A 26,244-nucleotide genomic window follows, 5' to 3' on the forward strand; every position below is an offset into this window, starting at 1 on the left:
ACCACGTGAGAAACCAAAGGGAGCACCACCAACCTGAGCCGAGGTGACTCACAGAACAAGGAGCGATAACAATAAAGTATTGATTTGAGACTCCAAGTTTTGGGGTGATTTGTTACACAGCAATATGTAACCACAACGGGCATTGATTAAATACTGTCAGGTAGCTCTGGCCTCTGAGACCCTCCCTGCCGTATGAAACATATGAAAGGAAGCCATGTTACCAAGGTCTGGGTGTGCAACGTAAATTGCTTATCAAGTCTTTTCCATAGTCAGGAGTCTCTACTAAGAGCTTTTTACCTATAATATCAGACTTTCCCTTAGGAAATCTTCTATTTCAGATGCTTATATAAAAAATAGAGTTTCTACAGGTATTCCTAAATTATTTGGCCCAAAGACAATATTTAAATTCAAGGCACTGTCTAACTGACAGACGCACAATGCATGCCCAAGTTACTTTGCTAATCAATGCTCATGTCACGTTGTTAATCAATGGTTATGATACGTCATGAACAAATAATTTTCTAAAAACATTCCAAACCTTTCAAGTGACCCACTTAAAGCCAAAGATTCTGGTTGGGGCCCTATGGCAAAGTAAAACAGAAGCTCATTGTAAGAGATATAAAAAGATACAGATTTGTAGGTACAGATAATACTGGTAACTGGTTATTTGAAGAAATTTGAACGTGAAAGTCTGATCGTGGCTTTGAGTTTCCAGTTCACTGTGTGTGCACACAAGCCAAACCAATCATTTCCTGAGAGTCTAGATCCACGTTCCTTTCCTTTTAACTCGCCTTGCTGCTGTCACCAGTAACAACACGGATGGTCATGCTTTTGTTTACAGGAAGGGACTGCAAAAATGTTTTTCATTCTAAGCCCTGCTTCAAGGACTCTCTGGCTGTGAATCACTGCTGAACAGCTGAATGCACAACAGGAAAGGCGATGACTAAGCTACTAAAACCTAGTGCGCAGGTACATTCAAAGTCACACTGTTTGGAAAAATACCCCAAAACAGCAAAAGATTAAGGCTGGTGCATGAGCCCAACTATTAGGAATTGAAATGTCACATTATATAGGAAACGGTCCACTGAGACACATTCATGCTTTTCGTACTTTAAAAAGCATTTTTGTGATGTGTACATTAAAAAAAATAAACAACCAACGCACCACTTTCTATTTCCTCTTCGTTATCATCCTCTAAGATGTTCACTGGGGCAGCGGATTCCCCTGCTTCCATCATACTTTTCAAAGCTTCAAGCTGCTCTGTTATTAAAAAGAAGTAAGAAGGAAAGGATACAGGTGTTAGATCATGTATAAAACTTGGGCTTGAAGACTGACACCAAGAAAGAAACAAGAAGGGTCGTGGCTCCTGCTGGTTCCGTCCTAAAGCTCAGCTATGGCCACTGCCCCCAGTGCTGGTGACCGTGACTCCTTAAGGAACGTGCAACCACACCATCTATACACGCAACTACTGGAACACGGGCAGGTGCCCCAACCTCTGGTCACCAGGTTGAGAACTCACAGCTCAGGCACCATGAAGGATTTAAGGCTTGATAACAGAAGCCTCTAATTTGGAGAATCTGGCCCAGACCAAGGTTTATGGATAATTATGGTAAAGTGACAGAAGCGAGACTGAAAAAACTTCAGGAAAAAATATGTGCAATTGATAGAACCGAATTATTATCCCAATAGATTAAAAAACCCTTATAAGTTAGATAAAGATGTATGAAATAATTTTTAAAATGGGAAAATATGTCGGGGCAAATTATAAATAATAATGAAAAAGAAACTAGTTATCAAAGACAGACAGATAAAAAAATTAAAGTTTAATTTTTCTTTTATGAGTTTGACACATATGAAAGATGGATGCTGGCCAGCATGAAGAATATCACTGGGAAATGGACACTCCTCATATATTATAGTGATGGTGTGAAAGAATGCAGCTTTTCTGAAAGACAGTGTAACAAGATACATCACAATAAAAACTGTGTGCATTTGGCCAACCAACTCTAACTCTACCAACTGGTTCCAAGGAGAAGGCTGCATAAATGTACAAAATAAATACTCAAGCATGTTTACTATTGTTGTTTACATAGACATGAGAATCCTCCCTCTTGGGGCTGGTTAAATTACACTATATTCCACATAATATGAATTTTGCCTAGTGATTCATACACCAGAATTTTTTTTAAATTGTATCGATTAGAATTAAAGTTAGTATACAGATTTATATCTGACCGGATATAAGCACACTCAGTTGGCTGAACTGAATTCAGATGATCAAAAATCAGTATACCTAACGTGATTCCAGTTTTGTTAAAAACGTGCGCCTATGGGGTCAAAAATGTATGTGTGTGTCTATAGTATATAAATGTAAAATATATAATTTGGTGCTATTTTATTATTTTATTATGTTTTTCTTCGCTGTTTTCATTTTATGCCATTATTGTTTTTGCAATACAAATAAACTGTAGTCAATAAATTTTAAAATTCTAATTTAGAATACGTAGGGAAAACCCACAGTGCAATCATAGCAATGTATCTGATACCATTCATCAACTGAACTGAGAGATTCGCTGGAGGAAAATATTTTCAAAGGAAATGTGCTGGGAAGACACGGGGCATACGTCTAGATAAAATCACCTCCTTCTCACACACATACATTTACACTGTCATATTACCCAGGACCCCTAGATACGCATGTATCACAGGGGAAACTTTTTGAAAGGACTTGAGAGTGTATAAAATGATACAAGGGCTACTTCCTTCTTTCTTTTTTTTTTAAACAATGGAAATGGTTTTTATTAGCAGCCTCTTTTTTTTAACATTTTTTATTGATTTATAATCATTTTACAATGTGTCAAATTCTAGCATAGAGCCCAATTTTTCAATTATACATGAACATACATATATTCATTGTCACATTTTTTTCTCTGTGAGCTACCATAAGATCTCGTATATATTTCCCTGTGCTATACAGTATAATCTTGTTTATCTATTCTACATTTTGAAATCCCAGTCTGTCCCTTCCCACCCTCCCCCCCGGCAACCACAAATTTGTATTCTATGTCTGTGAGTCTGTTACTTCCTTATTTTTTAATAAATTCTGAAATGTCTCTTTCACTTTCTTCTCCTCTTTCCTTGGGATCCCTCCAAATTCTGGTCTATGAGTATATGAGTATGTTTCCCCACTGCAGGGACAGGTTGAGGTGGAAACTAAACTTGAAATGCAGCAGCTTTGTTATACACAGCATATAGAACATCACCACTGGACCTGCCCCCCCCCCACATCAGTGGTTTTAAAGTCTATTCCATTCTTGATCACTGAATTGTCTATATGTGCAACGTAATGCACGCTTCCAACCTATATGCGTGTATTTGACTTACTTTTTTCCACTTCAGGTTTCAGCCGTTTATTTTTGATGAGGATTTTTCTTTTGAGGTCATTGGGGGATGGCAAGGGCCTGCCTGGTTCCAGCTAGAGATAAACAGAAAAGGCAGAATTCGTGACACACTGTACTTCTCCAGTTTCATTCCCAGCCCGGAATGAGCATCAGGCCTGTGTGTTATGCAATCCAACAGCCACTAGATGGCAGTCAGCACAGTCTGACGCATTCATCCCCCAACCCGAACAAGCCCAGGCTCTGCCTGACACTCACTAATGCTGCAAACTTGGCATCCACACAGTCTCCCGAGGTGTGCAGAGCCGCTCCGCCTTCCCCGGGGAGCTGGGTCTCACCTGCAGTGGTCTGGGGGGACAGGCTCCAGCTCAACCCCAGGCCTTGCCCCCTTTAAGCATCTGGTCAAGTACAAGGGGTCATCGTGCCAGCTGGGTCCAGAGGTGACCTCCCAGGCAGAAGTCAAGGGGCACCCTGATCCCCACCTAGTGTTGGGCTCTACAGTAAGCCGGTCTGCCCAGTAGTGTGAACCATCTTCAACACGCGGGGCCGGGGCTTTGCGGGTTCAATAAGAGAATCAAGAAGGAAGTGGTCCTAATTATTGAAACCTGACCTCTACTACGGCTTCATTTGCTTGGATTAATGTCTGCAAAGGAGATGCTCCTTTCTTCCATTACCTCTGACCCACAGAACTGGGCCACTTCTAGTCATCTCTCCCCTGTCCCCCACCACCCATCTCTTCACCCACCCACCTTCCACGTGTCCATTCATTTTCCAAGCGAATTCTTATACTACTTAGACACGCAATGCACTGTGCATCCCGAGGTCAGTCCTGCCTCAAATGAAACCCTTTGCTGAAATTCTGCTGCCTTTGGGAAGCCTGCTGGAACCGGTCCATTTCCAGTAATCTCTGTTGCATCTGGATATCGACAATAAATACTCAACACATCACAGGCCATCTTCTCCCTTAGTTATGGTTTTACATTTGTACCATGTGCTCCAACCGCCCCCCTCCCACCAAGATTGAAAGCTCTTTAGTTCAGATCTTACTCCTATTACTTTGCTTCCCACAATCCTTTATCTATGTGCACATCACTTCCCAAAGAATGCAGAGGCCTTTCCATAAAAGTAAGCACCTCAGTCCAACAAAGAAAAGAAAAATAAACCAAGGGCCAAGGTGAAAAATAAAATAAAATAAATCAGGAATGTTCTTGGTCTGGGTTCTCTTAGCATCGGTCTGAGACAAGGATGAAGGCACCAGTCATCTGTTAGGGAGGCAGCTCCGGGGAACTCCGACAGAGGAGTGGGAAAGTGAGAAAAGGAAGGCGTGCAGCCCATCAAGGGTGTGTTATCAGGCAGTTATCACTGTGCAGGCGGGAGTGTGATCCCACGGGGGAGCCCGGGGACAGTGGGGAATGTGTGCTCAGTTATCCCTCCGGAGCAGTGAGGAAGCACCGGGCGGGGGCTAATTCTCTGGCACTTCTGGCCTGATTTTTCACACATGGGCAGAGCTCCGGGGACCAGAGCCTCCCCTCCAGCAGCAGCTGCAGGTGCTGGCGCAGCACGTCAGGCAGCTGTGTGGGGAGCAGGAAGCACCGCCGGGCCGCGGGACCGCGAGCCCTCAGCGATGGCTCCAGCAGGCTGCAAATATCCTTGTCGCCTATATTTTTTTCAGTTCCCATCGATGCATTTCTGAAAAAATGTATTGTTAAACCACATGATGTGCTCCCAGGTAGCACAGGGCACCTTCCTTCCCATCAGTCACGATGATGTTCTAAACTGCCACCTCCGGCCACTGCGTTTGTTTGGAACTATCCGCTGCTTGGCAGCAGTGGGGCCGCATCACTCCTGTGGAGTGTGCTACACTCTCATTCCAGTGACTGTCTTGTTACTCAGAACATCTTGTGACAGGGGACCTCAACCACTTAGGGGTTGTGGATCCTTGTAGAAAGCTGATATCCCTCTGGAATGACTGTATACAAAAACCCAAACCCAAACTGTCTGCAGTTAGAATGAGTCCACAGACGCCACAAAGCCTATCGATGGGGCAGGGGTTAAAGATTCTTTGCTTGATGACGCGATGAGGAGTTATAAAAATGAAGCTCAAAAACGTGCATATAACATCACCCAAGAGTCTATTCTGGACTTGGGAGCTTGAACTTCAGGCTCCTGAGACTTGATCCCAGAACTCTCCAGAGCGACAGGCTCCCGTGGGTGCTGACCGCTGGGTGCACATCTGCTTCACCCGGAGAGCTTTTAAAGCTCACCACGACCAGGCTGACCTTGAATCAACTGAATCAGAATCTCTGAGCAGGGCTGTGGCAAAGGTACATTTAAGAGTTCCTCCCAGGTGATTCTAAATGGAACTGAAGTTGAGAATGACCTGCACGTTTAGACTCTTGGCCAGAGACCACCCTATGGAATTTTAGGACCGAGACCTCAGAAACCATAAAGACCCCACGATTTTCTGAATTAAACTGGATCAGATGTTTAAGTCTCTCCTGACACATCCCTCTGAAGCACGATGAAAGCTTTCCATACCAATGAATTTCAATAAATATGAAGATCTTTTAGCATTAGCCCTCCAGAACTACTTGACCCTTCAGAAGTGAATTTCAAAACAAATCCGTTCATGTTAGAAATACGGTTTGCTAAAAATACTTACTGGATGGGATTCAAGTGCTTGTTTCAACAGGAGATCCCCAAACAGATCTTCACAGTATTTGGACATCTTGTACTGCTGGTATTTGCTGGAGAGAAAGGACCGACATTTATAAAATCCAAATGCCCATGAACTGTCCAGGTTAAGAATAAGAAACACCCATCCCTAGGTGATTAAAAGCTCCCGCTCTGCAAAATGCTCGATTGTCCTCCTGAAGCCACCGGGAGATGCACTGTCACACAGCACAGGGTGGTTCCAAAAGTAGATTCTGCCCTCAAACTGAGAACTGGGAAGCAGAATAAAAAGTGCCTTTCAAGCTCATCAAGTCTGATTTCAAATACACTGCCAGATCTTACAACTCAATGGAACTTTGAACAAGGTGTCCTGATCTCTAGCCTTTAGTTTAGAGGGAGCATTTCTAAAACACATTCAGAGAACTCGGGTTTTGGTTTTTTTTTTTTTGAGGGGTTAGGGGGAGAGTTTGGGTTCTTTCTTTCTTTGTCTTTTCCTAAGTCTATGTGTACACACCACTCCACAGAAGAAACTTCGGTTATTTAAAAAGACGCAGAGCAGGAGTGGGGACTGAGGATGAGGAAACCCCACTTAGAGACAGAGTAGAATGGATCATTGTACCTGCAGTGATTTTCAAAGGAGAGAATGACAGGATAGTCGGATGTGACAAAGGCAGTCTCCTTGATGGCTTGAATAACATCCTTTAAAGATGAAGAGTGTTAAGGAGAGAAGAGAGAAAAAAAAATTACAGCACCTGAAACCAACTGCAGACTATTAATTTGAGCGTTTCCGAAAAGTTAGTTGTGGCAGCTCAGACCTGGAGAACCCATTTACCTCTGCAGGCTGAGCCCCGCTGTGGCTGGACTCAGGCACAGTTCCTGGTTAATGATACTTTTTTTTTTTTTTCCCAAAGCTATCTTTTACTTCTCCAAAATTATGGTGCTATTTACTGACGAGACATGTCACCTCAATGGCAGTGCAGTTCCTTGCTCAAGAATCTGCCAAGATGGGTTCAGAACTCACCTTTCTCACTGAGGAGCAGGTGAGCTTTCTGCACAGAGATTTTCACGATGGCCCCCTCTCTTCCCCTCCTCCTGCCTTGAGGAGAAATGCATCGTAAAATCCTAAGGACTGGTAGGACTCTCCTCTGCCTTTGGGAACCAGACTTGGGCTACATTCTATTAATTTGATGAAGACTCCTACAAATTTTTTTATTCAAGTATAGTCAATTTACGATGCATTAGTTTCTGGGGTACAACAGTGATTCAATCATACACATATATAGATTCTTTTTCATTATGGTCCGTTACAAGGTATTGAATGCAGTTCCCTGTGCTATGCAATAGGACCTTCTTGTTTATCTATCAAGACACCTATGAATCGATGTGACATTTTTGTATTAGAAAAAAGTGGGGGGTCACCAGGGCAGGGGTTCTTCTTGTGAAGGGAAACTAGGGAAGTGTGCTGGAGGTCTCTCTCGGAACTGAGAGCTTGGTCACTTGAAAATGACTTTGGATTAAACTGAAGCAAGTCCTCCCCACCACCGTCTCTCAACACATGGCTGGCTCTGCTCTCTGCTTAGCTTTAGAAAGCCTGGTTTCAGACCAACACTTCCAAAACCAGAGCTTCCTATCTGGTAATCATCCTCCAATTCTTACTGGTTTATGGTTAAGCACAGGGCAGGCCCCATCATTCAGTTAGCTGGGAAGATAATTTAACAACTGTTGTCAAGGCAAGTCCACTTGAAATGATAATGGCCCAGGTTAGACAACCGTGGAGTATTTTATTGGGCATTCTTATGGCTAAGGTGGGCCTTTAGCTATTCTTGCTTAAAGTTTCTTCCCAGATGAAAATGTCTTGGGTCAATTCCCTAGTGACCTTGATTGTCCACTTGAGCTGACCAAGAGTTACTCCCGTAGGAAAACCTCGGCTCCGGCTGTGGTTCTCCTTTGCTCACCTCCAAGCTGAGGGGGAACAGTCTTAGTTCAGCTTAAGCTTCCTTATTAGGCTCCTTAATTCTATGCAAAGAGCATCAATCCTTCCTGCCAGTTTGGCTGGCTATGCAAACTCATGGCTTCCCACTTGAACATACCTTCGACACTTCTCAGGGAGTCTAACCTTGAATTCTAAGAGGATGATATGCCTACATGTAGTGTTATGGGTACAAGTTTGAGGCATCTGTTTTTAAAAACACCTCTGGTGATTTTCCACGTGTCGGCAGTTGAGAACCATCACTCCAGAGGCTGCAAGAACCCTTCTGAATTATACAAAACCGACAGTGATCAATGTCCTTGACATGTTGGCCAACCACAGAATTGCATTTTTTTTCTGACTTGCCTTTTGGCAGGACATCACTAGAGCACATTGAGGAACTTTCTAAGAAACCAGCCTTCAAGTTGTACAGAGACATCACCAAAAAGCCATGACTGAAACACCAATTTGTAAAACTGTGGATTACATTCTGGGACGACCTTGAGGGGAGAAACTTCTGTCTGGTGTCAGTACTGGGAATAACTGCTTCTCTGGATCAACTACTCTGTATTTTACAAATCCCGTGAATTATGTTTCTCTCCTTGAACTGAATTCTAGAAAGTCTGGAGCCCAATTTGTGGTATGCCTTGACAGTTTATAGGATTTCTTGACAAGCATTCATAAAACTCTAATCTCACTGTCTTAATTTCTTACCTGCATGCACTGTTTATAATGTTTTCTTTCCCATATTCTATTTAGCTTTTTATCCCACTTTCAAAGTCCTTCAGGAATAATGCAAAGTAAGCAAAATAAACAGACAAGAAAATAAGAGACTCTTTTGAAAATAAGTGGAAGAAGGGAGATTCTGCCAGAGAAACTTCATTAAATGGCCTCGTCACCATATGAAAGCAGAAAAAAAGTAGCATGAAGGTGATATTAAGTGAAGAAAACATTGTTTTCTTGACTTTCTTTGCAAAATTGGGAGAAAGGAACATGAAGGTAAGAGGCTGGAGAAAATGAATAATTTGTTTTCTCCGTTCCATCTCCGTTTCTACGATAGTTTGGAAAAGGCTACAGTGAAGTTAATTGTAAAACTTACCTTAAAAAGAATATCTGTACACATCGCTTTTCCGTGAGTTATTATCGGTTCTTGGTCCTCACCTTTTCCATCCCAACAGTCAAGTTCAACACATCTAGGAACACAGTGGTTTTACAACATTGAACCTTTACAACAAAACAGTGTGTGTACAAATGAAAAGAAAAGCCATCAAAGTAAGTTGCTTTCTATAGAAGTAGAAAATGGAATGAATGAAGGGACATCATTGTTTCGTGGAGGATTCAGATTCAAATCGCATCAGGTTGGTGTCATCAAAAAGGGACTGTTGGAGATTAAGAGAATTTAAGAGATGTAACAACCAGTGTGGTTCTAGGGGAAACCCTAGTTGTAACGCAGCTGTAATTAAGGACAACTTTGGGACAAGTGGGAAAATCTAAATACAGACAGGGCTTTAGATGATGGCAAAGGATGCTTTACAAATTTTGTCAGATGGGATGATACTCCTTTGGCCATAAATGAAAATGTTCTCTTGGTTTCAGTGACTCACACTCCAGTCTTCAGAGACAGATGAAGTGATGCAGTTAATTTCTCTTGCAGTATTTCCATACACACAAAAAATAGTGAGTTAAAAAATTAAGTGCTGGTTATTGATCACCAAGAAAAAAAATCATAATGTTAATTACATTTCTTATTTTTCACTTTCAGCATTTTTGCTGTCTTTTAAACCTCAAATATTTCCTAATTTCTGTTCAATGAAAACCATTTAAAATCATCTTTACTGTCAGAGAATGAAACTTTATAACTTTTAACATTAAATAAAGCTAAATTTGAAAGTGCCTAGGACCAGCGGGAAACTTGGCATGACTTCTTACAATACGCTATTTTCTTTTGCAGTCTGGGGGGAACATTTTAAATTTACAGTATAAAACATCTTTCAACTCATAGGGGAACTCTAAACCTTTGGGTAATAGACATTGTTTTTCCTTTCTCAAGGTTAAATGACCATCATTATCCACAAAGGAGAAGGACAAATGCCCTTTTCACTCTGAATGCTGCTTCTTATTTTTTCAGAGAAAAGTAAATTTGATGGAAGAGCATCATACACAAAGAACAAAGAGTGCCTGGAGTTTCTGACCTGCAGCCAGCCAGGAGGACCTGTCTGTACATTTCCACTGAAGACTTCCCACCAAACTGTCGGCCAGTGAGATACGTGTTGTGGGAGGAACTGATGAAGTAGTGAGCCAGGGGGTGGTCCATTTCTTGGTAAAGTTCTAGACGATCCAGGAAGACTGGGGCATTCTCATCGGACATCAGGTATCTGCAGAACCCATCACTTGATATAAGGCCTGGAGGGGGAAAAAGAAGATCACAGTAGACTTATGGTTCGGAAGACACACACCTCATGCTTTATTCACGGAATCTGAGAGCAGCTTCAACAGGAGGAGTAAACACTTCTTCAGAGTCTCTTTCCCAAGAACCTTCATCTTTCAGAACTTGAACGAAATACCCAAGTTGCATATTATGAGTAACCCAATGCATCTCACAGACAGGTGGCATCTGACTTCACACCCACGGTGGCAAAGCACTCAGTCCCCTAAGTTCAAAAGTGCAGCACCAGGAGCCAGACTGGAGAAGGGATTAATGGCCTTTCTGGATTAAATAATTCAATTCTTCTGTTTCATCTAAAAACAGGATGTGGGACTGGGGAGACAAGTACTCAGTGGTCATTGAAACATGCCGCCAAGAGCCACCGTTCGTGTCAGTCACACCCTTGTGATGAGGGGACTGCCCGAGAGGCATCAGTATTTCTGCATTTTCTCCTTTTCTGTCAACTGTCAACAGCCTCAGTTTCTTGTTTTTACTGAAGCATTTGCAAATGATAAACTGATTCCAAGCTCACTGAAAAGCACAGATGGCAGCGTGATAAACAGCCAGGATCTACGGCACAGCCTTGTCAGACCTTAACGTTTTACTGCATCTGCTTTATATTTTTTAAAGGAAAACATAATTACAGATGCCAGGGAAGCACACTGTGTGCCCCACCTCAGTTCCATTCAGTTCCATCTCTTTTTTCCTAGGTAGACAACCACTACCCTAGGTTTTGTGTTTAACATTCCCCAAATAGTTTTGTAACTTTGCCACATACACATTCATCCAAAAAATTGGTAGTTTTGAATATTCCAAGATTTATGTAGCTGTTATCCCACTGTTTGCATTTGCAGTTTGCTATTTTTCCCCTCTATTTTCTTGTGACTTATCCAGTTAATATAAGTAGCCCTTGTTCGCTTAGTTTTCACTGAGTAACATATACATATAGTAGTAGTATGCAGTGTGTAGAGTGTCGAGTAGTCCAAATGTGAATACACCACAGTTCATTCCCCATCATTCTGTGGATAGATATTTAAGTCATTTCAACTTATAACTGAAAACACTGCAATAAAAATCTGTGTGTCTATCTCCTTGGGCACATACATTCATACTTTCCAAGGCACTGTGAGAGATGCAGTGACAGAAGAAACAGACAAGTCCTGCTTTCATGAAACTCACATGTTATGGGTAAGAGAACAAATTAACTAATAAAAATAATATTATGAAAGTTCCAAAAGGAAATACAAAACAGGGAATGAAAGCGATAAAAGAATGACCAGGATGCCATGTTAGATATGTGGCCAGCAAAAGCCCTTCTGATGAGGTCACGTTCGTGCGCGGACCGCAAGCCACATGCACGCCTGGGGGACGCCCCATCCCAGGCAGAAGACCAGCAAGTGCGAAGACCTTGATGCAAGAGTAGGTGATGGAGGGGAAAGGGAGCCGGAAATGAGGTTGCAGAGAAATCCAAAGTGATATCATTTGGACTCTAGTCTTCACTAAATACTGTGGATTTTATTCTCAAGTGTGCTGGGAAGCCCTTGGAGGGTTTTGAACAGTGGAAGAAGGTCATGATTAGATTTGGTTTCAAAAGGTTTACTCTGGCTGCCCTGTAGGGCATGAATTGTAGGGCACTGGGTAGGAGAAGAAGATGAGATAGAAGTCAACTGCCATTGTCCAGGGAGAGATGATGTAGGCTCGGATGGTCTAGTAAGGATGGAGAGGGTAAGAGGTGATTTATTCAGGATTTATTTTCAAGAATAGATCTTGCAGGTTTTGCTGATGGGTCAGGGGTGATATGGAAGAATGAAACAAGTCCAGGAAGATTCCAAGAATTTTGGCATGAAAAGTTGTGTGAAGAATAATGGTACCATTTTCTAGGCTGGGAGACAGGTGTGTGGATAGGGAGAATCAGTGCATGGTACATATATATTTGGAAAGCCCGCTCAGCATCCAAGAGAAGAATTCTACAGGTCTGTAGTTTAAGAAGGAAGTTAGGAGTGGAGGGTTTAATCTGAAAGTCATGTGCGTAAGAAGACACTTCGAGCCACTGGCCTGGGTGAGTTCACTCAAGGAGTGAGGACAGATGGGCAGAGATCTGAGAACTGAGCAGGGCCACCCTGATACCCAGACCTGGGAAACACACAGGACATCCTCTAGGGGACATACCTTCAAGTGGCGAGGCTGGGCTGTAGAAGAGGTATATTTTCTGCTTTATTGTTGCCAAAATATTTCATCAAGGCAGCTATTTGTACAATTTCCACTCCCAGCAGAGTTTTATAAGAATGCCTTTTGTATCACATTCTCTCCCATACTTGATAATGACAGACTTTAAAATTTAAAATGGTGAAGCTATTATGCTTTTGAGATGTGTCAGACTTTTAGGACCTGGAAGGACTTTATAAATAATCAAAGACACACCTCTATCATAACATTTACCACACTGCCAAGGCACCGCCGAGTCATATGTCTTCCTCCTTCAACAGATCACAACTACCTTACTGAATTCTGAATCCCCAGAATCTAGCACAGTGCTTGGCACCCCGTCAGTTCTCTATAAACTTTCAGGAATGAAAATAGGAGAAAGAAATTCTAATGGGATGACTGTATGAACCCCACCATCTTACAAGCCAGGAAACTGAGGGCCAGGAATAGAGTTTCTTGCTTAAGGTCACACTGTAGCAACAAAAATCACATCACTTTCCACTGCTGCAAAGTGCTAGATTTTCTACCAAGCCACTCCTCCCTTCACTTCCATCATGTGCAATGTGGAATTAACGATGATACTCGGAATACTGATAGAGAGGTAAGTAATGAAGCTGCCTTGCTGAAGGTAGGTATCTGAGACCCTAGCAGGAAGGTGTAAATGGATGATGATCACCAAGGGAAAAAATTTATCAGAATATCGGGGTGAGGGCACAGGGTGTGGTGGGCCAGGCATGCGTATGAACAGGTTCTAGGTGGGTCCAGAGAATGTATAAACCTTTCAGCCTCATTACTGAGATACCAAAAATACCCCCCCAAACAAAAACCCTTAATTCTAAGGAGGAGGAACTGAGGCTATGATGATACACTTGGGCAGATGGGACAGAGAGAACTTCCCCTAAACCTCCTTCACTCTCCTTATAGGGCCAGAGGCTCCAGCTCAGGTACCTCCTGGGACTCCCTGTCCAGTTCCATTGGCATCACACACACCCCCCCCCCGCCATCCTTGGCAGGTGTTTCCCACAGCTACAAAGGACTGATCTTAAATTTCCTCTCTGTCCCTTCCCTTTTCAAATGTTGGAATGAATGACACATTGTTTCCAAAGTTTTACTGAAAGCGGCAAAGGCTCAGAAACCCCAACAGCTGGCTAAACTGATTCCTACCTAATTTCATATCAATTGCATTTATCTTCCATATCAGAGGTCAAAGGTGAGCAAAAGGGCTCCTCCAATCATGTAGGAAATTTAGCTGGCTTGCCAAAACTAAAGGGAGAAAAAAGAAGGTGGACATTTTTACAGGAAATGCCATCGTTCTGAAAGATTGCAAACAGAGACTATAATTGGCATTGTTACTTTTTAAGCACTAAGCACTGACAGAGAGCTACTATAAGAACGTACACGGGGAAAATACCACTATGCTTTAATAATAAATGTAGCATTATGCTTCAGGCAGCCTGGACAAATCTGGCATAAGGTAAAATTTATACTGACTTGAACCAGGCAAAAAAAAAATCAGTCCGTTATCAATCCTTGCCTCTAGAGAGCTCCGAAGCATTTCAAGGGACCTTTAACAGAAAGTCCAAGGGCTTTAAAAGTTGCATATATTCTTGCTTTTTTTTTAAAAAAAAGAAACAAAAATTCTCTTCTTTTTCACTTTTCTTACCTTTTTTCTTCAAATCTTCATCAGGCTCATACATCTCAATGATCTGCATGGCCCTTTTAGCATCATAAAATGGGAATAAAATTTCATTCAACCGAGGATCTCGTTGATGCTGTGATGAGAAAATAACTCCATTTAGGTTGGCATTTCTCATCCTTGGGCCGTCACACCTCACTAGAGTATTCTAACATAAGATGTGTCTACAATATCATGTTTATAGTCACAAAGATACGACTGTACTTTCCTCCTGTCTTTCTCCCTAAAATATACTTCAAAAAGGTCCAAATTTCATAGTATTTTGTTGGTTCCTCTCACTGAACTGGAGAGGGAGACTACAGAATATACTTTTTATTCCCCCTTCAAAACTTGATGGAGACAGAAAAATGGTGTGGTGTTCCCATACCACAGGTAAGACATTTGGCATCATGTTTATAAAAAGTGAGGTCAAAAATCTTTAAAAAAAAAAAAAGATAAATAAAAGCAAAAATAAAAATGAACCTAAATATATAATATAGAAATCTAAATGCCAAACCAAAAGCAGTAACAAAAAAAACCCTCCAAAACCCTAGTTAGACAGGAAAATATAATTTCATCTTCACTGTATCTTTCTACGTTAATAAAATGTTTCTTGGGCACTGCAAACTTCATTCTCTTGAGTAAATATTTATCAAAATGAACCCATTGTAATAGTGATGAAAATTAATCAGCACAAGGATATTTACACGCTATAAACAATATGAAAATTTGTATTAATATGTCGGTAGTTCAGTAAGTCTCTTCCACTATGGAATCCGACTTGGTTTGCCCTGAGGCAATTCTCTGAGCAGAAAGGACAAAAATAATGAAGGCACTTAGGAGGTTGGTCATGTCATTCTTTCCAAATCCTGGTGCTATAATACATCTATGAGACACCAGGAGCAAAGCTATTTTGATAATTCTATCATCCTAACTTTACAGCAATGATGGAGAAGAGTCCAATTTACTGATTCAGCTACAATCTTGTGTGAGTGTGTGTGTGTGTGTGTGTGTGTGTGTGTGTGTGTGTGTGTATCTACCTGTCTATCTTTCCATATCTGGAGGTCATGGTCCATTAAACTTCCTTATTGTTCATGGTGGTTTAGAGGACCAAACATCCATCAAATAAAGAAAGCAAACTTCAGGGGAGTAACGGCAGGTAAGCAGATGTAAGCAAAACCTGGTCAAAACAGTTAGAACTTTGGCAACAACTCTTTACCCAAATATATGCACAGACTTTGAAAAGCGCTATTGCGAAAGTATTTGAGAAACAATTGTTAAAAGTTCATATGGATTTCCCTTCCCCATTTGTTTTGAAATGATCATTTGAAAAGGGGAGGGGCACACAAAATGAATGCCTTTGGCCAACAGAACACCTGCTGTAATTTCCTCCCAGCACGTGTGCTGGTCCTCCCAGCTCCCCATCGAGGTAGGATTGTTAACGTCTAAGGAATCAGTATCTCTTTGTCAGTTTGTCCCAATGAAGCATGCTTCTGTTGTAATCTAAGAAATTACAGCTCACAACAGCTCACATCCATGCATGGGCGAGAGCAGAAGCTATTATATGAATAACAGGCCTCGAGACCATAAAGAACAGAAGTCCTGGGGTTTGCAGAGAGACCGTGCGGTGGGCCATGGAACGCCAGGCAGATGAAGGCATGCTACAACACATGGTGTCTGGGAAACGGAGGCTGTCATGCATCCCCAGAGCCAGCTACCCAAGGGAATGACAAGCACCACCCCTCTGGTGAGAATGCACTGTTTAAAAAACAAAAACAAACAAATGGACAAACTTTCTTGGCGCTTTCCTCTTCCGTCTCTGTAAATAACAGCACGGAAGGGGGTGGACATGGCGTGAAAAGGGGCTTTTTAGATCCCGCTGCAGTTACATTCATGGTTGGCCACTATAATAATAAGGTTTTCTTCCTTATTAAAATGAAGTCTTTTGATTTCAAGGGATGCTCTTTGGTAAGTATTCTGGACTCATGGAGATCATGGGGCAAATCCATATGAATTTAAAAGGGAGAGAAAGGGGAGGCTCAGCTAGAGAAAAGAGAAGAAACAAAGTTAGGGAGAGGAGGAGAGAGAAGCCAGGTATTCTCGGTGCTTTTGACAGACATGGGTGTGTGTGTTCTTACCGCGTGTTGCCTAGTGTGGTCTGTGGATGGCAGCAGGGGCGTCACCCTCACCTGGGAGCTTGTTAGAAATGGACATTCTTGGGCCCCACTCCAAACCCACCAAATCTGAGTCTCTGGGGTGGAACCCACAAATCTGTGTTTTATTGAGCTTGTCAGGTGTTTCAAATGTAAGAAGCATTACTCACATGGAAAGGTATGCATCTTAATATATTTGCCTATTAGTAAAAAAAAAAAAAAGTCCCTAAGTCCTACAGGAAAATAGCAGAATATAGAAGAATGTTCAACGAATGAGATGTCCTCTCAACTAACCCCCAAAATTTAGCAGAGGGCATGACGTTCACCAGAACACCCATCTACCAGGAGCAAATAGCCAGGAAAACCAAGTTCTAAAATGGATGTACCACCATCATCCTGTCTCCTACACTTGCAGCAAATAAGCATTAACAGAAGACAGTATGACATTTCATTTGTCTTTGCATCTGCTCCGCCAGGCAACTTAGCCTTTTGCTTTCCTGAAAATGTTCACGTTCCCAAAAGGAAGCACATCTCTAATATACATTTATATGTATAACTGAACCACTTTGCTGTACACCTGAAATCTTTTAAATCAACTATACTTTGATTAAAAAAAAAGAAAAAAGGGGAAGCATACTTGGATAGTCGAAAGGCAAGGAAACAGTGGTAAAATGTGTTGAGTCACAAAAATATAATTTTTATGTAAAAAAAAAAAAAGAGCAGAAAGATTATTTCCAGGTAATCTCAGTGTAATAAGGTTGCAGAAAATTTCCATGTGGACATAAGCCCTGTGGGGCAAATGCTTCACAGCTCTGAGGAAGAGACCCTGGGTGTTCAGCTGGGATTTGGGGAAGCAATGTACTAAAGGCATCCACCCGTGATGTCCAGAGCTTTGTAAAATACGATGCTAAATGGCTTTGGACCACAGGTCACAGAACTGTGCCCAAGTGAATGAGGAGATAACGGACACACTTTCTTTACAATGTCCTTACTCTTACTAAGAAATGACATCAACTGGCTTCCATCCAAGCAGCCCTGGGGGATATAGATGTTGACGTGAGTAATATTCAAAAGAGATACAAAAAGATAAAAGAATCACTGGCAAGGGTAGGCTTCCTCATAGGATTGAACACCTCACTCTTTGCTGGTGCATTAAAGAATAAAGATATTGTAAATGGGAAGAGATCTTGAGCCCTTTCTTACATTCTTCCAACTGCAAAATAAAGAATAAAGTAAATAAATTTGAAAAATCAAGTTTAGCTCTAATGCGATCCTAGCAAATGTGTGAGGCAGGGAAAGACTACCAGCAGCAAGAAAATAAAGCTAATCCTTGGTTATCGTCGTCATCTAAGATCTTGGTCCTCGCTTTCCTGTTCTGCTCTCTCAATTCTGCAGGCCCTCAGCTGTTATCACCTTTGTAAGAAGCCATATGGAGAAGGAAGGTAAAACTAACATCGATTTGGCTTCTCACTAGGATCAGGGAAAAGAGAGGTGAAACTAACTGAAGCCAAGAGGTTTCAATAAGTCGTGCCACGTGAAGAACTGAGTTGGTGGCAGTGTCTAGGCATGTGCCACCTCACACGGAGTGTCCCCTACCAGCCCTCTTGGACTCCAGTTTGCTATTTTCATACTGTAGGCAAAGAAAGTTTCCCTCAGTCCACGGGATGGGACCAAGAGAAAGAACTGTGGTGAAATTTGAGATCTGAGTGGTAGATTCCCATGACTAAATTCATTATGGAGAATAACAGGTTTAAGCTGCTCTCACATTCTTCCCATTCACACTAATCTAAGGAGGAATCCAGTGCTTCACAAACCCTAAATTGCAGACAAATCATCTGGACACTGTTAACTGCAGATTCCAACTCAGCAGGTCTGGGGTGGGATGGGAGTTCTGCATTTCTAACAAGCTCCCCGGGGATTCTGCTGCTGGTCCCCAGATCACACTTTGGGGGGATGACGAATAGGGAGATACTGAGAAGCAGATGAGAAGCAAGTCTAAAGTTACCAATGAAAAGCTCATAAGTGGTGCTGGCATGGGCAGGGAGCAGGTGGTACAACTCCCTAGATGGCGGCCAAGGCAGTAAACAGACAATAGGATCTCCTTCCAGTTTCCTGGGGATACACATTGGCCCACTGAACAGAAAACTTAATATAAAGAGTAAAGGGACTTGCAAGCTGGAGGGTGGGAGGAGCTGGCACGGCTTTTGCTAAGATAAACGGCATATGTTTCCCTCTTACCTACTCTAACTGGTTAATGCTGGTGTACACGCATCTACTGATTTTTGCTTTGTTGATCATTTCTCTGGTAACCCTGCAGAATTTTCTTATGTATTCAAAGAGTTTTCCAGTTGATCAATTTTGATATTCAGGTTACAGAATCACCATCTGCAAATAATGAGCTGTGCTCCTGAGACGCGTTTATTTTTTTCTTGTCTTATTGCATAATCCAGGGCTCCTAATACAATGCTGAATTGCAGCTGGTTGAGATTATGTGGTTAAGGCATTTTGAAAATGTTTACGTCTAACCTTTTGGAGCCAGAGACCCTCACATTCCAATGCCTGTTCCCCTCCTGAGTGAACTCTTGTCTCCTTTCATTATGGGTTCTGCTAAGGGGTGCTTTTGATTTTGCTAAGGGGTGCTTTTGATTTTGGAGCAATGAGATGGGCAATGGTAGGACTCAAAAGAGGGCGTGCAAGGTGCTGGCAGAATGTTCTCTAAGTTCGACAAGCTTCTTCAAAGAGACCTTCAGATTTCTGTCTTTTTTTTTTTTTTTTTCCCAGCTGAGTTCACTAGGACAGAAAAGGAAGAGATTCAGGGCAGACATTTTGATTAAAAATAAAGCTTGTCCTCTTTCCTGGATTCTCCTAGAGTCTCTGTGACCTAAAGAAATCTAGAACCACAGTGATTCCATTAGTCCCACCCCCAAATGAAAGTCACTTCCTTACTGTGAATGAGAAGCCAAACAGAAGGAAACATAAGCAAATGAACACTCCTGGCCACTGTAATAGTGATGGAGAAAAGCTTACCACAGAGGAAGTATTTTAAGAAAGAATCTGGACGGCAGAGCCAGAAAGTATGGGTGATCGTATCTCTGAAAAATTAAATGTTATGTCTGAGGCTTACAAGAATTACAAGAGTGGTTACTGGGTAGGTCTACAGAAACCACCCATAAAAGGAAAGGCATGAAATAAGTGCCCATGAATGCAGACCCGACCCTTAGGACTTCAGAACCATCCTCATTTGAACAGTGCATTGCATATTAAGTGTCTGTCATGTTTGATAGGCGGCTGGGTACCAGAGTCATCCCGGAGCACACCAGAGGCCTTTTTCTAGGAAATGGCAAACTGAGGACAAGGTAGATGTTCCCTCTCTCTACTACAGTGTCTTCCTTTTTTAGTAAACAGCAAGACTGCTGCCCATTCCACTGCAACTTAAGATGATCAATGACCCAAAGTACAGGAAGAAGCTGAGGGAGATAAAGCAATACATTTTTTAAGAGAAGCAGAAGAGGGGGGAAGGGTTACAGAAGCAAAGCGAGGAAACTTAACTTCTGAGCAACCGTGGTGTAAGAATGTGGATAATACCTGGGTAAAGATTATGAACATAGTATTCGCATGACCAAAAACTAGTGGAGGGAAACAACTTAGAATGTTTTCAAGTAAAATAAAATATTGTAAGGTACTGAAAGGATTATTTTAAAGTGGAGGCATCTGTGCTGATATACATGGGGGACCCTCTCTCTCCTGCACTTGTGCTTTCAGGCTCTGGTTATCATAACTTCTAAAAAGCGACCCTACAAATTGGGAGCCACTGAGCCACGACAGGGAAAGAAAAGAGAAGCCCTTTGGCAAAGATGTGATGTGGGTCTCCAAACTGGCAAATCACAGCCAGCCTGCTGTCTTTTCTTGTGGCAATAAATATCTCGTGTCCTTTCTAACATTTTCTCTTTATATTGTATAATGGTTAAATCAATTGTTTTGAAACAAAAATATATTGTCCATTCTTCACTTAAACTCTTCTTATCATTAATGTGTTAGAAAAAAATGAATTTCCCTTTTTGGATTAACAAGAGCTTTGGCTGGTTTCACTGAAAACACTTTTTTTTTTGTACATGTAAGGAAAAAAAGGAGCTCATTTTAGTTGTAATTGAAGTTGCAAACTTTATGTGTTCGGAACTATTTTTCTCTTGGGCTTAAGAAAATTTTGTCAACCAATTTTGGTTGTTAAGTGAATCATGTTCTAAAATTAACTCTGAGCTTGTTATAAAAATAAAAAGTAACAATTTAACCTGCCATCCCGTTGGCCTAATATGCACTATATTTTCACCCAGGAACTCCAGTGTTGTGCTTGTTGTCAAAATATTCTATTTGAACCTAGATATTTTTCTTACATGCAATCCATTAAAAGACAAAAATCAAGCTTTCCAGTCCATGCAAAGGTATGAGAAAAAGTTAGCAATGGAGAATCCAACTAGAGTGTGGTAAACTCAATCCATTCTCTTTCTATTTCATATACGTAAATAGAAAAAAAAAATAAGCACCTTAAACATCATCTTGCAAAAACATAGACACATTTAATTAAATGAATAGATTATAAAATTCACACGCACACATAGAGCCGGAGCTACGCAACACAGCAAGAAATCAACAAGAAAGCCGTGTGCAAAGCCAGTGAGGAAGCGCATGGACACGCAAGGGGCAGGAGCTGATTTTTGCACCTGGTAAAAGCCATCATGGAAAGATCAGCAGGTCAGAAGCAGAGCGAATGAGGGTGTCGGATGCAGGCATGCGATGAGGGCATTGGAGGAGGCAAGCCACTGCACACAGACTGATGGAGTTAATGTATGAAAAAGCTTACTTCATTTAGAAAGCTCACTAATTGGTCTACCGTTAAATAATCAGTTTTGTCTCCATTGCTGAAAAGAAATTTATTAGAAAAAGTAAGTTTTGGTATATGACGCTACAGTAGGTACGATTTACATGTTGACATTTGTTGATAATTCTAAACTTATTTTCTAACCCTGAAGTAGTGGTGCACTCTTAAAATGGCCAGAGACTGTTTGTAAGAAAACAAACAAACAAAACCCCACCAACAACAACATAGGCAAGAAACCACTCCCACTAGCTCACAGAAAAATGTCTGCAAATTCTGCTTTAGCGTTATCCAAAGGCGTTATTATAAAAACAACATGTAAGTCACCCATTTGAAATAATTGGAATGAATGAACTTTTCAACAACATAATAACATTCCAAATCAAATCTAGTTAGTTCACATAATGGGTTAATACCTAAAGGAGCAGGTTAACATTGTAGGTAGTTAGTAAAGCCAATGCGGGGGGGAGGGGTGGGGGGGGTCCCAGGTGCTGCAACTGACTTACGTAAAAGCTTCTCAAAAAAATCCAAGTGAACTTTTATGCCAACAAACTCAGGGGTGAAAATATAACCCTGACTAGATAGTCCTAGATGCCATCAACATATTAACTATATTAAAATATTACGATGAAAAATAATGTTTTAAAAAATCTAAAAAGACAAGGATAACACTGATGCGATAGCTTCTCGAAAACGAAACTTACATTTTTTTAAAAAGATCCTCTATATCTGTCCGAGGACAAATCTTTTGCGTCAGTTCATAGAACTTTTCGTAAGTAAACGCTGCAGGCTCAATGTCATCATTCTGTAAGGAACAGAAGTATGTCATTAATCAAGGCACATTTTCCTCTCCTTGGAGGATCTACGGAATCTACAGGCTCATGAAGCAAAGTCGTGACTACTTGGAATCCTTCATCTCTGAGTCTTACTGACTGAAGCCAAAAGGTCTACCCCCGGGCGCTGGCCAGGCCACACAGCACATGCAAGAGAGCGGTGTTACCACGCAGGCATGGTTTGCGTGTTCAAACACTGAACACGGCTGGGCCTGCTCAGGGAGACGCTCCATAGAACAAATATAAAGAAATACGACCACGTAAAAGGGCTCATAGGGGTTTACTTTTCATACTGAAATTTATATTTCAAGTAGGATTTGTTAAAGCAGTAAGATGCTTAAATCTTTCTTGTAGTCAATAAATTATTCTCAATTATTTTCAATCCAAAGGTCTACAAACACAAATGACTTGTCTGGGGAGAGGTGTACCATAAAATATCACACAGCCGTCTTGAAGAACTGAATTTATGAGTCAGTTCTTCATGCTGGCACTGTGCTTGGCCCAGCCAATGTCGACGGGCAGCTCTAAAGGCAGCTTTCCAGAAGCCGTGTGGGAGAGCAGCCTGGCTGTCACTCCCTTTTCTTAACAAAATTGACAAAAGCATCTTGAAGTTCACTCTTTGAATCTCAAAGCATTTATGTTAAAATATTCAGAAAACAAAAGGAAAGATGGACAGAAGAAAAGAGAATGAAGAAAACTTTAACTGTACTCTATGTGACTCAATCTGATTCTGAATCTGAGATCAGTATAATACAAATAATTTTGCTTATTACATAAAAACATAAATAAATCAAGTGGTTTTAGAAATATGTTATTAAGGGGAGGGTATAGCTTAGTGGTAGAGGGCATGCCTAGCAATGCACAAGGCCCTGGGTTCAATTCCCAGTACCTCTGTTTGAAAAATAAAAATAAATAAATAGAAGTATGTTATTAAATGAATGAATACCTTTCCACTTGGAAGACCTAACTCCTTGAGTGCTTGAAAGATCACCTTTTCTGTTTTTCCCGATGCAAAAGTTCTGGTAATACTAGGACAGAAAAGAAAAAACAAATTAAAGTTACTGTGAATTCTGTTTGCTCTGATGCAGATTCAAATAAAACTAGCGATGGTGGCATGGGGGAGAAGAAAAAGTAAAATAAAAATACTTTTCATTTCTAGGTATTTTTCACTTCCCAAGCGAGCTCCTGCCGTGCCCCTCTGGGTACCAGAGCTGGTCGTGCTAGCGAGGCAACTTGATTTTAGGACAGGTGGTCCCCCAGGGTGCTGGTGAACGGGAGAGGCACGGGGGACACATACCATTAGACAAAAACAATAATGCATTTTGATCCTACCCAACTGTGTTCCTAGGAAAAAGGAATGTGGTAGATGGGATGGCAGTTCTGGAATATAACCTCATGTTGACAATGTCTGGCTTGGGGAAAGAAAGTCGAGTCCTGAGGACTCAGACCGCACCTGGGATTGCCCTGCCCTGTTTCACGCTACAGCTGATACGCATTATCAGACATATTTTGTTTGGATGTTTGGCCTTTTTTTTTTTTCTCTGAGCTAAGCATCCTTGAGCTACTCTGACATGTCAGCTGCCTCAGGAATTGGGAACTTTATTATGAAAGTGATAGGTGTTGGGGGAGAGGGAGGCAGGGGAACAATTATTCAATGTTACAGCAGAATCTTGGCACTACCCTAAGACATGGGATTTTTTTGAAAAATGGTGGTACCTCTGAACTAGTATGGTGTGCATCAAGGCTAGTAAGGTGGATAACACATTAAGGAGCATCTTTCCTGGTGACGATAAAAGGAGGAGAGAGACTCCTGACGAAAAACGCATCGGCAACACTCAGAACGAACACCATGGAGGAGAGGACCTGGAATCCACACTTGACTCTGAGCCACGTGTCAGCCACCCACTCCCTGACTGGAAGCCCAGGTCACTTGTCACCAGTAACATAAACTCTAATCAGAAGTCCAGCCTCCACCTGAAGACAGCGCTTACTTTCATCTGGGAAGCTTGGCTTTGGAAGGCCTCCCCTGTGAGCACAGGAGGGTTTGGAACGGTGCCTCCACGTGCCCAACTTTGTCATGCACGCCAGCATTCGGGTGAAGTGGAAGGCAAGCTCCAAACGTAAGCATCGCCCGCCAATTCATCTCAGGGAGTGGGGAGAAAGTGCACTGCAACGGCAGAGCACAACCTCCCAGAACAGACCGGGAAGGACGAGCGCTAGGTAAATGAATTGCTCAACTGTGCTCAGTCAAAGCTTTATTGTTTTATCCTTGGTCCAAGAATACTTCAAGAAGTCTATTTTTAAGAGTGCTTCAGGCAGCTGTATTCAAACAGAGGGAGGCCTATGAATTCTCGTTAACAAATCCACAGACAGGGTAGAGGATATATGCAGGACATTAAGTAAACCGGCTTCTTAGGATAGAGGAAATGTCCGCATTTCCCCACTTCTCTAGAGTTCGTGGAATTTTTGTACATTGAGTTGGGTCGAGAAGCAATTTATCTGCCCTCTATAAGGTAGGCCAAAGTAGCGACTCAGTCATCTTTCTCCAAAAGGTTACGGCTGCGTTAACGTGAGAGCTACAGCAGGATTTGCGAGGGCTGGCACGGTGATCAGGAGGAAACTGCGTGGAAATCTCAGGAGAATCTCAGTGAACTCGCGCTTCTGTTTGGTTTGAACAGGCCTCGTAAAGGAGATGGAAACTGATCAACGTGGTCGTGAATGTAGCAGGTACACGGACTGAGCCTTGCATGTGAAAATTCCCGGGTGTCAGGCTGGGGTGGGGCTGGGAGGAAGGGAAGAGAACACAGGAACAGGATCTTGGCAGGGGCTTGGGGAAGGACCAGGAAACAGGGAGTAGAACAAGAACAGCTTGTGGGCGTAGGAGGTCCAAGCACTTGTGGGAGACAGAGACACTGAGAGGGAGACAGGAAGTAGGGTGTCCAGGGCCAGGAAGGCGGGAAAGCCACACAGGAGTGTATCAGTGAGGACAAAGGCAGAGCCCAGCAACATGACTGGACAAAAGCAAGAGGTGGCCTACTGGCAGGGGCTCCGTCTCGGGCCCCTCTTTATCACGAGGGGGCTCCAGCTGGGCAACCTCAGTGCAGATTTTGCTCCCCTCATTCTAAGAGAGACCAAACCCAGGATGGAAAACAGAAGCAAGGAAGCCAGGAGACCACCCCCTGCAGGATGGGCTGGGGGTGAGGTCTGGGTGTCTTCACTGCCTTTGCTCTAGGCACCTTTCAGAATCATTCTTGGACCTCAAAATGGGTTCAGCTCAGGGGGGAGAGGGGATTATGGAGCAAAGGTGAATTCTCCGAAGTTTTCAGTTGCATCAGAGGCCCGGTAGTTAACCAGGGTTGTGAGAGAAACATGCTGAGCACAGGCTGGGGGCATTTTAGACACCATCAAGGGGTGTTTCATAGGAACAGAGGGTGTTTATAAGGAACTGTGATTTATTCAGCCCTTAATACACAGCCCCCCGCCCGCAGAGGACAGCTTAGTGCTTCAAAGCTAACAGATTCTCAGTGAGTTTTTGTTGACTCAAAATACACCATCCTCAAATATGAAAATGAATGTATGTATATATATGCATGACGGGACACTGTGCTGTACACCAGAGACTGACACATTGTAACTGACGGTACTTCAATTAAAAGTAAATAAATAAATACACCACCTCCCCCAAAGGAAATGGTATAAAAGCCAAAACCCTTAAGTGGCGCCCAGTCCTATCAGAGTCCTGATGCAATTCCATGTTCCAGGAGCCCTTGCAGGTGACCGAGAGAGCAGTGCTCCTAGGAACTAAGGGAGTCTCACTCTGCTTGTCCACAGGGTTGACAATCTGTCCAAGGGTTTGAATACCATCTCCTGAAACAACCAAGGAGGACTGACGAAGTGAAGGACCAGCAGAGCCAGACCCTCCTGGTAGGCAGGCTGGGCCACGGTCAGGACATGGGCGGATTGTGCAGGAACCGGGCTGCGCTGACTTACCCTCAGGTCTTGGCTCCAGTAACACAACTGTCTCTTTTGGGACTTCTTCT

General features: G+C 42.3%; 1 protein-coding gene and 1 long non-coding RNA gene across 8 annotated transcripts in view; one reads left to right on the forward strand and one right to left on the reverse strand.

Moving 5' to 3' along the window:
• The window catches only part of PLCB4 (phospholipase C beta 4), a 384,413-nt gene that overhangs the window by 72,101 nt on the left and 286,068 nt on the right, over positions 1-26,244 (reverse strand). For all 7 annotated transcript variants that reach the window (XM_032461834.1, XM_032461837.1, XM_032461836.1 and 4 more), the window contains 10 exons: positions 23,151-23,232; positions 22,076-22,176; positions 21,357-21,414; positions 14,334-14,442; positions 10,233-10,443; positions 9,140-9,233; positions 6,691-6,770; positions 6,061-6,145; positions 3,385-3,475; positions 1,165-1,260 (listed from right to left, as the gene is read on the reverse strand). In XM_032461834.1, the coding sequence (XP_032317725.1) occupies positions 1,165-1,260; positions 3,385-3,475; positions 6,061-6,145; positions 6,691-6,770; positions 9,140-9,233; positions 10,233-10,443; positions 14,334-14,442; positions 21,357-21,414; positions 22,076-22,176; positions 23,151-23,232 (1,007 nt within the window). The remainder of the gene's footprint in view (positions 1-1,164; positions 1,261-3,384; positions 3,476-6,060; positions 6,146-6,690; positions 6,771-9,139; positions 9,234-10,232; positions 10,444-14,333; positions 14,443-21,356; positions 21,415-22,075; positions 22,177-23,150; positions 23,233-26,244) is intronic.
• LOC116657951 lies at positions 7,487-25,009 on the forward strand. The gene is made up of 3 exons (XR_004313132.1): positions 7,487-7,705; positions 15,963-15,967; positions 24,998-25,009. It is a non-coding gene; the product is annotated as an uncharacterized LOC116657951 (long non-coding RNA).

Source organism: Camelus ferus, chromosome 19 (genome assembly GCF_009834535.1).
Source record: "Camelus ferus isolate YT-003-E chromosome 19, BCGSAC_Cfer_1.0, whole genome shotgun sequence".
Classification (NCBI taxonomy): domain Eukaryota; kingdom Metazoa; phylum Chordata; class Mammalia; order Artiodactyla; family Camelidae; genus Camelus; species Camelus ferus.